At 37.8% G+C, this 14,148-nt stretch overlaps 1 protein-coding gene across 1 annotated transcript; it reads right to left on the reverse strand.

The window, feature by feature from the left end:
• Positions 1-3,114: 3,114 nt before the first annotated feature.
• On the reverse strand, positions 3,115-13,709 carry LOC143246618 (uncharacterized). The gene is made up of 3 exons (XM_076493652.1): positions 13,561-13,709; positions 11,727-11,858; positions 3,115-6,082 (listed from the first exon to the last, which is right to left on the reverse strand). Exons 1-3 carry the CDS (start codon positions 13,570-13,572, stop codon positions 4,394-4,396), a joined length of 1,833 nt encoding a protein of 610 aa, XP_076349767.1. The 5' UTR covers positions 13,573-13,709; the 3' UTR covers positions 3,115-4,393.
• Positions 13,710-14,148: the final 439 nt, after the last annotated feature.

Here is a 14,148-nt window from a genome sequence, read left to right on the forward strand (position 1 = left end):
TCCTTCATCTATTCACTCTGGGAATGATTTTGAAGTGAGCCTGATTTGAATTCTATGACACCATAACATCAAAATATGTTGGTTTCTCAATTGGACAATATTTCTGAATTGGCCATCTAAGTTTTGGAAATGGATATAGTAGTGACATGGCTGGAATAGTCCAGCAAGGTCCTGCAGTAACAGATAAGTACAGATCAAATAAATGTTCCTGTTCCATGTTTTGTAGTAGATGTTTTAAGGTTGAGTAGGTGCAGAAAGAGGTATGGTTCGATTTTGTAATTACAGCCTTTATGTAAATCTTTGATGTCTTTCTGTACTTCATAAATCTTACTTCTACAATTCTTCTGTGAATCTGTAATAGTTTCATGAATACTGTCTTTAATCAAAGTTACTTTGTTTTTAATTGTCATTTGAATAGTGCGCCTCTTTTTATAACTCCTCTCATAAGATCCTGGCTCTTTTGTATAGGTTTTTCATTGTTTAATTAACTCTATCAGGTTTCTATTTTTCTGGGTGTTCATGTGATCATCTTGATAGGTGAAGTTTACTCAAATAACTGTATTTTTTTTTTCAAAGTAACACCACTTTTGAGGTCAAAGTTGTGATGTTCTCTATTGTTGGACAGGAGCTATCGAATTATTTAGTGAAAATGATGCAAAGTAGAGTCCACGTAACAATAACAAATCGTTTTGTTTCTTACATAACGTTTGGTGCGTAGGCTTAAGTTCGCAAACAACATTTTCACTTTCAGCAGAAAGGCCTGACAAGTGGTTTTCGATACCCGCAATGAGTAGAGCACAAATAGCTCATTGTGTAGCTTTGCGGTTAGCAACGAAGAAAAAAAAACTCACCCATGTTTCAATCACTTTAAGCATCAAGTGACGTAAATAGTTATCACTGACGATTGATGTCAACGTGTAACAGACTTAATCAGTATTTTAATATAATGACAAGTATAACATATAACTGACAAGAGAATATTTGTTCATTTATTATTATGCGAATGAGCTGCCTACGTTATGCTGGGCCTAGCATGGTCAGGTGATTAGGACGATCGATTCGCAATCTGTGAGTCGCGGGATCACATTTGGGCTCCCCGCTGGTACAGCGATAGTTCTACGGATTTATAAATCAGGGGTTCAATTTCCGTCGGTGGACTCAGCAGATAGCCTAATGTGGCTTTGCTATGAGAAAAACACACAAACACATACCAAACTTGGCATGAAGTTTTGTGGGGTTCATGAGGAGACACAAACAAATTTACCGTTTCACATTCGGTGTTTTGATGTTTATATGAGCTTTTTGGTTTGTTTTTTTTGGCAGATTATGTGTAAAGGAAAAAAAAAAACTTTTCACGTCCTAAGATAACCTTTCATTAACCATGAATTTACACAACTTCCGTCCAGGATACGGGTACCCTAGCTACACAACTTTCGTCCAGGATACGGGTACCCTAGCTACACAACTTCCGTCCAGGATACGGGTACGCTAGCTCGTTACACTGACAAGTGAACCAGCATTCGTCAAATTAGTTCTACATAAAACACACCAAACATGGTACTCTAACCCTGAGCTAATCTTGACAGTATCTTATGTTTATTGCTGACACTTCCTTTAATGTCTACTTCACAAGTAGTACCCGCTGGTACAGTGGTAAATCTACGGATTTATAACCCTAAAATCACAGTGGTTCAGTAACTCTCCCCGTCGCGCCAAACATGCTCGCCCTTTCAGCCGTGGGGGCGTAATAATGTGACGGTCAATCCCACTATTCGTTGGTAAAAGAGTAGCCCAAGAGTTGATGGTGGGTGGTGATGACTAGCTGCCTTCCCTGTAGTCTTACACTGCTAAATTAGGGACGGCTAGCACAGATAGCCCTCGAATAGCTTTGTGCGAAATTCAAAAACAAACAATACCCCTCGGTGGACAAGACAGGTGGCCTGATGTGGCTTTTCTCAAAAGAAAACACTCGCACTCCCTTTACAAGTAACAGTGTTAAAGGTCAGGTATTTTTTTTTATTTACTGTTTCTTAGACATTTGGGCCCGGCATGGCCAGGTGGGTTAAGGCGTGCGACTCGTAATCTGAGGGTCGCGGGTTCGCATCCCCGTCGCACCAAACATGCTCGCCTTTTCAGCCGTGGGGACGTTACAATGTGACGGTCAGTCCCACTATTCGTTGGTAAAAAGAGTAACCCAAGAGTTGGCGGTAGGTGGTATAAAGCTACTCGAGGGCTATCTGTGCTAGTCATCCCTAATTTAGCAGTGTAAGACTAGAGGGAAGGAAGCTAGTCATCACCACCCACCGCCAACTTTTGGGCTACTCTTTTACCAATGAATAGTGGGATTGACCGTAACGTTATAACGCCCCCACGGCTGGGAGGGTGAGCATGTTTGGCGCGACGGGGATGCGAACCCGCGACCCTCAGATTACGAGTCGCACGCCTTAACACGCTTAGCCATGCCGGGCCCCTTTTAACATGTCAGTAATCTTGCAATAGACCGAAACGACATTTCTTCATCCAATCTTTTCACGTCTACAACAAAGAGACTATTTATAAATTCTATAATTTGTGTTGCTACAAATCATTCACATGAAAAGTATCCTAGTAACTAATTAAAAGATACGGTTGATGATATTTATTATTGATTTAAAAAATAGCTAATTTCACCAGAATCTAAAGTAATCAATCCCATGTGTGTTTCAGAAAAGCTTTATGAATAATGTATGCGGACATATGAAATATAAAACACAAGCTTCTTAAAATAGTATGTTCGAAATTAACTTTGTAGTTAAAGTGTCGGGCTGTGGATCCAAATGTCAGGAGTTTAAGACGAGATTCAATTCGACACTTTTAGCTGTGGAGCTATAGAAAGATAACTAATCCCATTATTCGGTTCAAGCAGTCGGACTAGATCCTCGTGACAGTTGATGATGCTGGTTAGTAGCTCAAACTTAAAGATGGCCAAACCTGGTTCCAAAGGGTCTCTGACTTAGCCGTTTAGCCTACTTGCGCGTAAGATTGTGTTCCGGTTGTGAAGTTCAATTCCAGTTGAAACGGTTTAGATGTTCACTACAAAGTTAGTAACATTTAGGTACAAATATTAGGCGTTACCACTATCAAACATCTTTATTTTCCTTTCAATAGACGAATTTGTATTGCATTTCTAATATATATATCATTCAGATTTAGTACTAACAACAAAAATGCAAATACACTGGTTCAATAACAACAACAACAAAAGCACTGAACTTTGTATCGTTTTGTTTTCTTGGTTAAAGCAAAAAAAATGTTAATTTAAATACAATCAAAAGAACGTTAGAATCAAAAAGGCCATTTTAAGACAGAGGTAAACTATCGATGTAACAGAAGTATTTGTTTTAAAACAACAACTAACATTAGGCTAAACAATTTGTTCATTCTATAAGGTTTTCTTGATTTTTTTTAACCGCAATATGTTACTCACTGTGTATCCGTCAAAAGATAACGACATCATATCTAGAATATCTGATATCCTTTAGATTTTACACATAAAATCCAAGTTAATAAGCACAAACTTACAAACCGCTGCTGTTAATAACAATAATGAAAAAAATAGTTGTTGGCTTGTTTGTATCATGAATTTCTGAAAAGTAATCATGCTCAGTGTTACGAAACGGTCAAAGAATAGAGGAAAATTTTTGTTTTTCTTTATTAGATGTTTGTTACTACGAACAAAAACCATTGAAGGACATCAGTTAAAAGTCTTTTTTCTATAAATAAGTGTGGATAGATTCTCCCCTGTGGATAGACGGTAACTTTAGGGACTTTCAACGTTTAATCAGGGTTAGATTCTTCGCGGCGGATTTAGTTTGTTTTGAATTTTGCGCAAAGCTACACGAGGGCGCTACTGTCATCATTCCTTTTATAGGGAAGGACTACAAGGGCTGCTTGTTTACCAACGAATAGTGGGATTGACCGTCTAATTATAACACTTCCATGGATGAAAGTGCGAGTATCTTTGGTGGGGCAAGGATTCGAACCCACGATCCTCAGAATGCGAGTCGAGAACCTTATCCACCTGGCCATGCTGGGTCCAGCGCGGTGAGCTAATCGCAGAGAGCTTATTGTGTATATTTTTGCGCTAAAACAATAACAATGTATAGATTACGTCTACTCCAGTTTTAAAGGATCTTTCCTTCTTTTCTATTATTAAAACCTAATTTCTTGTTGCAAAACATTCTTTTTTCTAGACCAATTCTTTAGGTTACAAATTACTTTGCTTTTAAAAGTCTTGCATGTGGTTAATTCAAAAACACTAGCAAGAAAAAAAATCCTTGTTAATGTTTTTCGTCGGATGGTTAAAAACGTTTCAATTCACGTCACAATTGTCTACATTTCGTTGATTGCGTTTCTAGTATTTAAAAATTCCATATTTCAGTTTTCTTGTTCTATTTCCCGCAGAGGATACGTGAACGGGCACGTAAACTGGATAACTCCCGTTTTCTTGTAGCCAAGATGGCGTCTTTATTGGGAGGACTGTCACTGGAGAATTTCCTGTTGCATAGTTTGATGACGAGTTGAAAAGATGCCCTAATTTAACAGGAAAAAAAATAATGCGATGGTTTGTCTCATTACCAAATCGTAATCCTGCTGTGGTCTCGTTATCTCGGTTTGATGCCATGCTCTGTTCTGAGGTTTCTTGTTTAGGTGTTCCAAGTTCATCAGATGAGTTCAACCAAAACTGACTTGAATTGTTATTGATTGGCTCAGTCACGTGGTCTGACAACTCGGTGCCGTTTTCCCTCAGTGTATTATCCCACGATGTCGTATTATGAGCATCCGTTTCATTTTCGTTATTAAAATAAATATCTGAAAATGATGCATTATTCATTGAATAGGTCGTGTTTTCGAATCGTGTATCAAAAGATAACGTGGCTTCCGAAGCACTTTCTGTAGAAGTATTATTGTAAAATGTAGAAATGAAACTATCTGTTGAGTTCATTATGTTGTCGATTGTTGTAACACTTTCTGCTTCTGTAGACGGTGTTGTTGAATCTGTGATTCCGTTTTCCAAAGAGTTACAGGAAGTAACTTGGTCTTCAGGGTAAGTATAGTCATTTTCATCTGAATCGACGAGAATGCTGTTTACGTATACGTTTGAGTTATAAATATTGTAAGTGTCCCCAGTGTCATGCTTTGTAGCTTGTGTTGTTGAAAGTGTCACTTCATTTATCAAAGTGTTGTTGTTACTGATGGGATGGATACCAACATCAGGAGGAAGGCTTTGTTTCGTCATATTAGCGTCATCAGAAAGTGAATAACTGGAGTTATATTTCGTGACATAACGAACAATAGCACTTTCTAGATCATCAGGGTACTTATAATAATCTCCACTTGAGTTGGTATATTTGTTGTACAGATATATGATTGAGTTGTAAATATTATAAGTGTCTCCATGGTTATGTTTCCGCAACTTTTCATCGTATTTTAGTAGCTGTTCACCGCCATCTTCGTTACTGTTGTCCATATCATGATCATCTTTGTAACTGTTGTTCATATCGTTATCATCATTGTAACTGTTGTCCATGTCATGATCATCTTCGTGACTGTTGTCCATCTTATAATTTTCATGATCACCATAATGTTCATGAGAATTGTGGTAATGTTCGTCCTCAGGCTGAGAATCTTCGTCGTCTAAATAAATGACATATGATGAATTTGAATTTCCTATACCTTCTAGAGCGCCATCTACCTCTTCTTTTGCAATGTCCCTAGCACCACCATTTTGTCGCGTCATTACTGCCGGAAATCCTTCGTTATCATTGGGAGTGTTGAGGCCAAACAAAGTCGAATCTTTCATTACAGTGACGTCAGCAGGGTTCTTGCCTTCAACTGCTGGATCATTAGTTCTCACTGTGGCGTAGAATCCATTTTTGTCCGCAGTGTATTCCACCACTCGACTGTTATCATCCTCACCAATAATCTTATAAGATCCCGACACTTTGCCTGACTCGTTGGACGATTCTTGATGAGAATAGCCGCCATTTTGGCCGATTGGAACTTCGTATTGAAAAGAGTAAGGAAACCATCCACGATTTAACTGCAAGAAGAAAAGTTACAAAGTTCACTTAATGTAAGCTTCTTTTCGACAATGTATTCGTTGGATGCTGATATAATTAGGAATATAATAATAATGAAATAAATAAATGCATTCAAAATTTCCAAAATAGGGCGCTCGACTCGTAATCCGAGGATCGAGGGTTTGAATCCCCGTCACATCAAACATCCTCACTCTTTCAGCCGTGGGGGCATTATAATGTACGGTCAATGCCACTACTCGTCGGTAAAAGAGTAGCCCAAGAGTTGGCGGTGGGTGGTGATGACTAGCTGCCTTCCCTCTAGTCTTACACTGCTAAATTAGGGACGGCTAGCGCATATAGCCCTCGTGTAGCTTTGCGCGAAATGCAAAACAAACAAACAAACAATGACAAAATACACACACAGATTAACCGTTTTCAGCTCGCGTGTTCCAGATAATAATGTAAAGAAAACGTGTGACGTCAAAATTAAATTGTAACACAAATGTTGAGATTTTGATCGTTTTCAGACGAGTTTTATTAACGTTTGTTTTGAATAGAATAAAACAAATCGAGACTGTAGTACTATTTGTCTACCTTTTAGTCTCCTGTTATGTTTTTAACAGAAATAAAATTCTACTCCGTGCAGAGAAAACTCCTCAGTAGACGGTACAAACACAGAACCTTCTGGAATGACAATAATGTTAAAGCACGTTTGTAGCTGAAATTGTAAATTTTTAAAGTCGGTGGTGTTAAGAACTGCAAAATTGAACTTTTTCTATGCTTTGCGTTATAATTTCTAAAACTGTCGAAGTAATAAATGTATGGCCTGAAACCTGCTATTATTTGCTTACTCTTAACTACTTGTCGCACTGTTTCTTTGATTACTTGCCCTTTGAACGTGAAAGCAAAATTTCATAAGACGCACAAAGTTGACCAAGTCATTTTTGAAGGGTGAGTGTGAGAAACGGTCATTTAATTATGGTATTCTGGTGTGTGTTGGAAGGATTTATTTTGTTTGTTTTTGAATTTCGCACAAAGCTACACGGGGGCTATCTGCGCTAGCCGTCCCTAATTTAGCAGTGTAAGACTAGAGGGAAGGCACCTAGTCATCACCACCCACCGCCAACTCTTGGGCTACTCTTTTACCAACGAATAGTGGGATTGACCGTCACATTATAACGCCCCCACGACTGGGAGTGCGAGCATGTTTGGCGCGACGGGGATGCGAACCCGCGACACTCAGGGAAGGGTTTAAATTGTCTTAAAGTGGTTCCCTGTGTGTTTGTTTTACTGAAGTTATTGTTTTTAAGAGTTAACTTTTTGTAACTTTATCATGAGGCGAGACAATTCGTGAGATGAACACGTTATTAGATATATTATTATATGTAGGCCATAAATAATTAATAAGTATAATACAGATTGATGTAAATCAATCACGACCGGTTCTAAAACCACATTCAAAAACGAAGTGATAAAACTGTACCTTGATCAGGCGACATTATATGAGCTTTGCATGTACTAATGTCCTTTATTGCTCATAGTAAATGTATCTCTAACACTCGTTGAGTTTTTTGTCCAACCAGCCTTCACTGTTTTTCTGCTTGACTAATACCTATGGCCAGGTGGGTTAAGGCGTTCGACAGGTAATTCGAGGGTCGCAGGTTCGAATCCCGGTCGCGCCAAACATGCTCGCCCTTTCAGCAGTGGGGGCGTTATGATGTGATGGTCAATCCCACTATTCGTTGGTAAAAGAGTATCACAAGAGTTGGCGTTGGGTGGTGATGAATAACTGCCTCCCCTCTAGTCTTACACTGCTAAGTTAGGGACGGCTAGCGCAGATAGCCCTCGTGCAGCTTTGCGCGAAATTCAAAAACAAAACAAAACCAACACTTGTAGCCATGCTGTTCTCTCGCATTCTCGATGGACATCTGCAACATGGGTTATCATTCATTTCAGTCATATTCCCTACGCTGTTTGCTTATCAGATGGATAGAACCCATAAAGCAGACTGAGAATGTTCCAACGTATATGAGCTAACTCGCGTTAGACGATACCATTCCTTCTTACTTTTGACCGTTGAGATTCACCATCTTCTTAGTACCATGGTGTAACTTACGTTTCAAGAAGCATTTTCGTGTGTTATAACTGTATATTGTATTGAAACAGTTAAAATGTTTTAACAAATCGTGTGCTTATAAATGGGCCACTCTACAAAATTCAAGACATTGCATTACAACCAAAAAAAAATAAAGAAAATGGTACTTCCAGTTCAAGTGTTTTGATATCTGAACTAGTATTTATGGATTTCCTTTTGCTACTGATAATTTAGTTGAATATTTTAGTTCATTTCACTCAAACTGTTACTGTATTGCGAGTTTCTTTGCTACTGTAATCCTTTCACAAAAATTTATTGTCTTGTTGAATATTTCAATGTTGAAATTAATCCATTCCCTTGTTAGCATTAATGGAAAGAATAGATGCACATTGTATTTAAATAATGTCTTCTACGTAACTAATTACAGTTAACAAATCTTAACATGCAAATCAAATTCTTTGCTTCTGTCCACATGCTGCTTAACTGTAGTGGTCTTTGTGTAAGTGATTAATTTGCATTAAACAACAACCATTATTAATAACTTTCTGTAGGGTTAGTACATAAGACCACATGGATACATATTTATTTATAAATTCATTTTGCTATAAAGTATCTCACCGTCAAACTTTCGTCACATACTATAATAGCTTGCCTGTTGCTCCCACATTAATTACCTTAGCAATCTTGGATTTCTGCCCAAATTATGACTCTGTCTGAAATCCCATAATATGCTGCTATCAATGAGACATCAAGTTTAACTCGTATTTTGTTTCAGGCATCACAAAATAAGTAATTACTAGCAGAAATCAAATTAATTAATACTAATTAGCGAAAACCTTGATTAGTGAGATTTAGTATTTGTGTTTTTAGTACTGTATATTATTATATACCAAATAACACTTGGCTTCAGAAATGTCGCTTCATATCTTTGAAAGGTCACAATGCCTTCTCTTTCATTAGTCGACCACATGACCATACAAATTAATTATAATGAAGCAGTTATTACCCAATATCTGGTTAATATCTCCTGTAGTGAACTTTTCATGATATATCAGAGAGTAAGGGATATTATACTAGCTTCTCAATAATTAATCAATCCAAGCTGTATCGACAGGAAACCATTGACAGTGATCCAGCCGACGGTTGGAGTTGTCTTTTGCTTCTGACTAAAGCGTTTCCTAATCTGTCTTCTGGACAACCAGGTGAGTATTTTCAGTTTTTCTTCTCGTTGGATGAATAAACATGACTTAAAAATGATATCTTCAGTTTTTTTCTGACTTGTTAACCTCAACCTCTGACTCATACTCGAGCCAATGCACTAGAAGTTCATATATGAAATATGAATGTTTTTGCACTCCTCGCTTCTGCTATAACTCACAAACCAGTGGACTGACCTGCCTGAAAATAGGTACAACCATGTCCAGTTGGATCTGAGATGCTTCGGTACCACCAGCACAGTCAGAGCCAGGCTCCATGCTGATAAATTCAATAATCTTCTGATACTTAGCAGCTGCTGATGTGCAAACTTGTGCAAAACATAATAGATATGCTACACTTAGACAAGTATTCAGTCCCTGGTTAAATTGGTGTTGGCAACTTGATCGTCAGTTTTTCATGACGACAGGTTTCTTCATGGTCCATGGACACCTTTCATATTGGTGAGACTGTTGACTGTGTGGTCCATGGACACCTTTCATATTGGTGAGACTGTTGACTGTGTGGTCCATGGACACCTTCCATATTGGTGAGACTGTTGACTGTGTGGTCCATGGACACCTTCCATATTGGTGAGACTGTTGACTGTGTGGTCCATGGACACCTTCCATATTGGTGAGACTGTTGACTGTGTGGTCCATGGACACCTTCCATATTGGTGAGACTGTTGACTGTGTGGTCCATGGACACCTTCCATATTGGTGAGACTGTTGACTGTGTGGTCCATGGACACCTTTCATATTGGTGAGACTGTTGACTGTGTGGTCCATGGATACCTTCCATATTGGTGAGACTGTTGACTGTGTGGTCCATGGACACCTTCCATATTGGTGAGACTGTTGACTGTGTGGTCCATGGACACCTTCCATATTGGTGAGACTGTTGACTGTCCTATATATATATATATATCGTAATCCCTATTAGTTGGTGGACAGTGTCTCATCTGCCCTGGCTTTTACATTGGTCATTTACACCAGTTCTCAAGGGTAATGCCCAGTCTGCAAACTTGAGTGTGTAAGACAGTGGCTGATATTCCAGAATATGTAGCTGGAGAGGAGTTGAAATAATGGATTTTCATAATACCGACAAGAGTCCGACAACCACAAGAGAATTCACAACAACTTATATGACATAACCATTTTTCTTCAGCAATTAACTTTTTCTCTTAGTTTCAGTACTTCTATGAGTAGGAAATGTAATTATTTAAAGTCCAGGGTTCTAGTAAAGGCGATACTTATGTTAACAGAAAACAATTTTTCACAATAAAATTATGTGTCCATGACACCAAAATTTCCCCTTCCTACCTAACCTGCAGTATTTTCAGATAACTTTATTTCTCAAAAGCGTATATTTGATAGGTGCATTATATAATAGGGGATTTGATATAATAAATTGGTAAACAATACTGAGCTCTATAGAAACTGTTTATTTGTTTTTGAATTTCGCACAAAACTACTCGAGGACTATCTGCGCTATCCGTCCCTAATTTAGAAGTGTAAGACTAGAGGGAAGGCAGCTAGTCATCACCACCCACCGCCAACTCTTGGGCTACTCTTTTACCAACGAATAGTGGAATTGACCGTCACATTATAACGCCCCCACGGCTGAAAGGGCGACCCTCAGATTTCGAGTCGCACGCCTTAACACGCTTGGCCATGCCGGGCCCCTTTTAACATGTCAGTAATCTTGCAATGGCGGGCCCTCTAGAAACTGAGTGAGTAGTTGTGTAAGACATAACTTGTGATGCAAAGTAAAAACAGTGCATATTACGCACAACACAAATTAATAACACATGCACTTCACCTTGTGAATAGCGGACTGTCCCCTTTACCGTGCGAATTTGATCAGGTTAGTCCTACTGTCTCAAGATGTATTTATCAACTGATAATTTCACTGAAAGGTATGTTCCATAGTATCTAAACATGCCTTATATAGTTGGTTCGGTAATACGTATAAGGTTTACCAAAAACAGTTAGTACTACCATTAAAACATAATGGAGGTTGTTTTCTCAAGATTTTAATTAATCTATTAATAGAGGACACTGCTGTAGACCTTCATATACAAGGTGCAGCTTTACAGCCATACCATCTTCCAACTGAAGGGGGGACCAGTTATTATATTAAAGGATTACCTAAGAACAAAGGCAGATGGAATAATTTAAGGACTTTTTGGCCACGTACTGTGGGAAAGATAAAGGCTTTAGTGCAGAATATCAAATGTTCATTTTCACACATCTCACAGGTCTACGCTAACTGTGTATTCACTAAAGCTAGTATCAACTAATTGAAATTAAGTACAATTTTGAAACGGCTTATTGCAAATATTGCTCCACTGTTAATAGAGTGGGACTTACTTGTGGATGATATGTCTGTTCTTGAGTTGTGCCTCTTGAATCTTTCGGAGTTTTAATGTCATATTCAGGTGTATAAACTTCCTGCGAATCACAGTAGGTCACCCACACCAATCCTGCGAATAAGAGGGTTGCCTGAAAATCACATGACAAGCATGAGAGTCAATCATATTACGTGAATCACCTGAAAATGCTGAATAAAACTTAAGAAAAACAACGTGTAGGTGGATTTATAAATAATTAGTCCTACGTTTTATTATAAGTTGCTAATCTTTGTACGTACTGTAGCGTGAAATATATATAATCGTAATGTACGAAAATTCCACAGTAATCTTTGTAATGTAATATGTTGTAACCTGAATATATATGGTGGTAATGGTCAAACATTTCACAGCATGATCAGCAGAATATCGAGGTTTGTAGCCCATAACTCTGATTAGACTAGTTAGGTTTATTTGTTTTTTTTTTTGCGCAAAGTTACACGAGGACTATCTGCACTAGTTGTTCCCTAACGTAGCACTGTAAGACTTTCGAGAAGGCAGCCATCACCACCCACCGCCAACACTTGGAGTACTCTTTTCCCAATAAATAGTGGGATTGACCGTCACATTATAACGCCCCCACGGCTGAAAGGGTGAGCATGTTTGATGTGACGGGGATTCGAACCCGCGACCCTCAGATTACGAGTCGAGCGCCATAACCACCCTGGCCATGCTCACCGTTTGATAAATAGTAATTGCAAGTATAGTTAAAAAAATCAATACAAACAGTTTCCAACTATTCATCAGAAAATCGATTGTGAAAGATTCTTAAGAAACGATTTATAATAAGCTGTTTATAATGGGAAAAATATTTTCATCGTTCAGTCTGCGTGACACCGAGGTCCTAGAATTGTATTTTCTATTATTAACATTCTCATTAACAATGTCTTTGCTAGTTACATAACTCATATCACTTATTATGTCAGAAAATAGGTTCTTTTCACTCGATAATTTGTAGTTAGAACAAAAGTACACAATGGGATATCTATATTGTGCCCATCACGTGTATCGAAGTCTAGCTTTCAGCGTTATATATCCATAAATTTACTGCTGTGCCACTAGGGGTCTTTCTATTCGAAAGTGGAAAATCGTATAAATCATGTGCTGTGTGATTGTTATGGGATATTTTTGCTTCCGTACATGAAAGGTAAAAATTAAGCATCCATATATATATTTATAATTTATCGATTAATTTTCTATTTTGTATTAGTTAATCTTATTTTTTCGTGCACAAAAAGACAGAGGGCGTTTCCAGGTTCGGTTATAATAACCAGAATTGGGATAACTTCTTCAAAACGTCGCTTTAACTTTCTGAGGTATGTTTGTTACGAGATCGCTTATTTGGGCTTTTTTATAACAGCTGATTTCAACATACAGTAAAATTATTGTAAGAGTGTTTTCAATGATTGACTGATGAATGAATAGTCTGCACATCATTACAATTTTCGAATTACCTTAACTCGACTCCTTTTCATTTCAAAAACACCTACAATTGTGAACTTTCTGGCCCACCTAACTTGACACATTCTATATTACACTCTTTAAGCCGTGAGATCGCCATTTTGAGTGCAAGTTATAAAATAACAGTTTTGAATGGTAGTGTTTGTTCTCTCGAGACTTAGAGGCGTGTTTTTCTTATAGCAAAGCCAAATCTGGTTATCTGCTGAGTCCACCTAGGGACCTAACATTTAATTATACTACTGCTTTTAAAACTGTCCGGATTTTCTCGAATATTCTAATAATATACTGTAAACGCTGTATTTAATTCAGTCAAGAAATAAAATAGGTTTACTTACCTTCCAGCTCATATTTCACTGATAGGTGAAACTGCAAAACTATTTGTCACGATACAAGGACGAGTCTTTTATATACGAGTCAGTGTATGAAAATCTCGATGCAATACTATGAACTTGCTATTTGGAACCTGTTCTGTCTGAGTCATGTGTTTCATAACTCACTGTATACCCTTGAATAAAGAGAAAATCCCGGATCTAAATTTACTAAAATTTAAGTAAGAAGCTCAATAAATGTGAATTGTTATTGACTGGTATTTCTACTCGATCCTGAACAACTGAAATTGAATAGGCAATAGTGTGGACAGTTTTTGTATCTCCTCACAGGATTTATTTTTGTTTCAATGAATTGATGGTCAAGTAGTATTGTGAAAACGAGAAATTCAATTACGACTTCTAATTAAATGGATTGTATTTCTTAGTTTAGTTCCATGAGACGTTGAACAACCACAGAACAAAGTTGGAAAGTCTAATTTTTACTTTTTACTTGAGGGGTTAATGTTGCCAATGCCAGAGGTTCAGTCATGACGTCAGATTTCTCATTTGAGGAATTTGATGTTATAAATGACAGAGGTTCCTGAACTGTGGCAT

The sequence above is a fragment of the Tachypleus tridentatus genome, chromosome 3, assembly GCF_004210375.1.
Source record: "Tachypleus tridentatus isolate NWPU-2018 chromosome 3, ASM421037v1, whole genome shotgun sequence".
NCBI classification, from domain to species: Eukaryota; Metazoa; Arthropoda; class Merostomata; order Xiphosura; family Limulidae; genus Tachypleus; species Tachypleus tridentatus.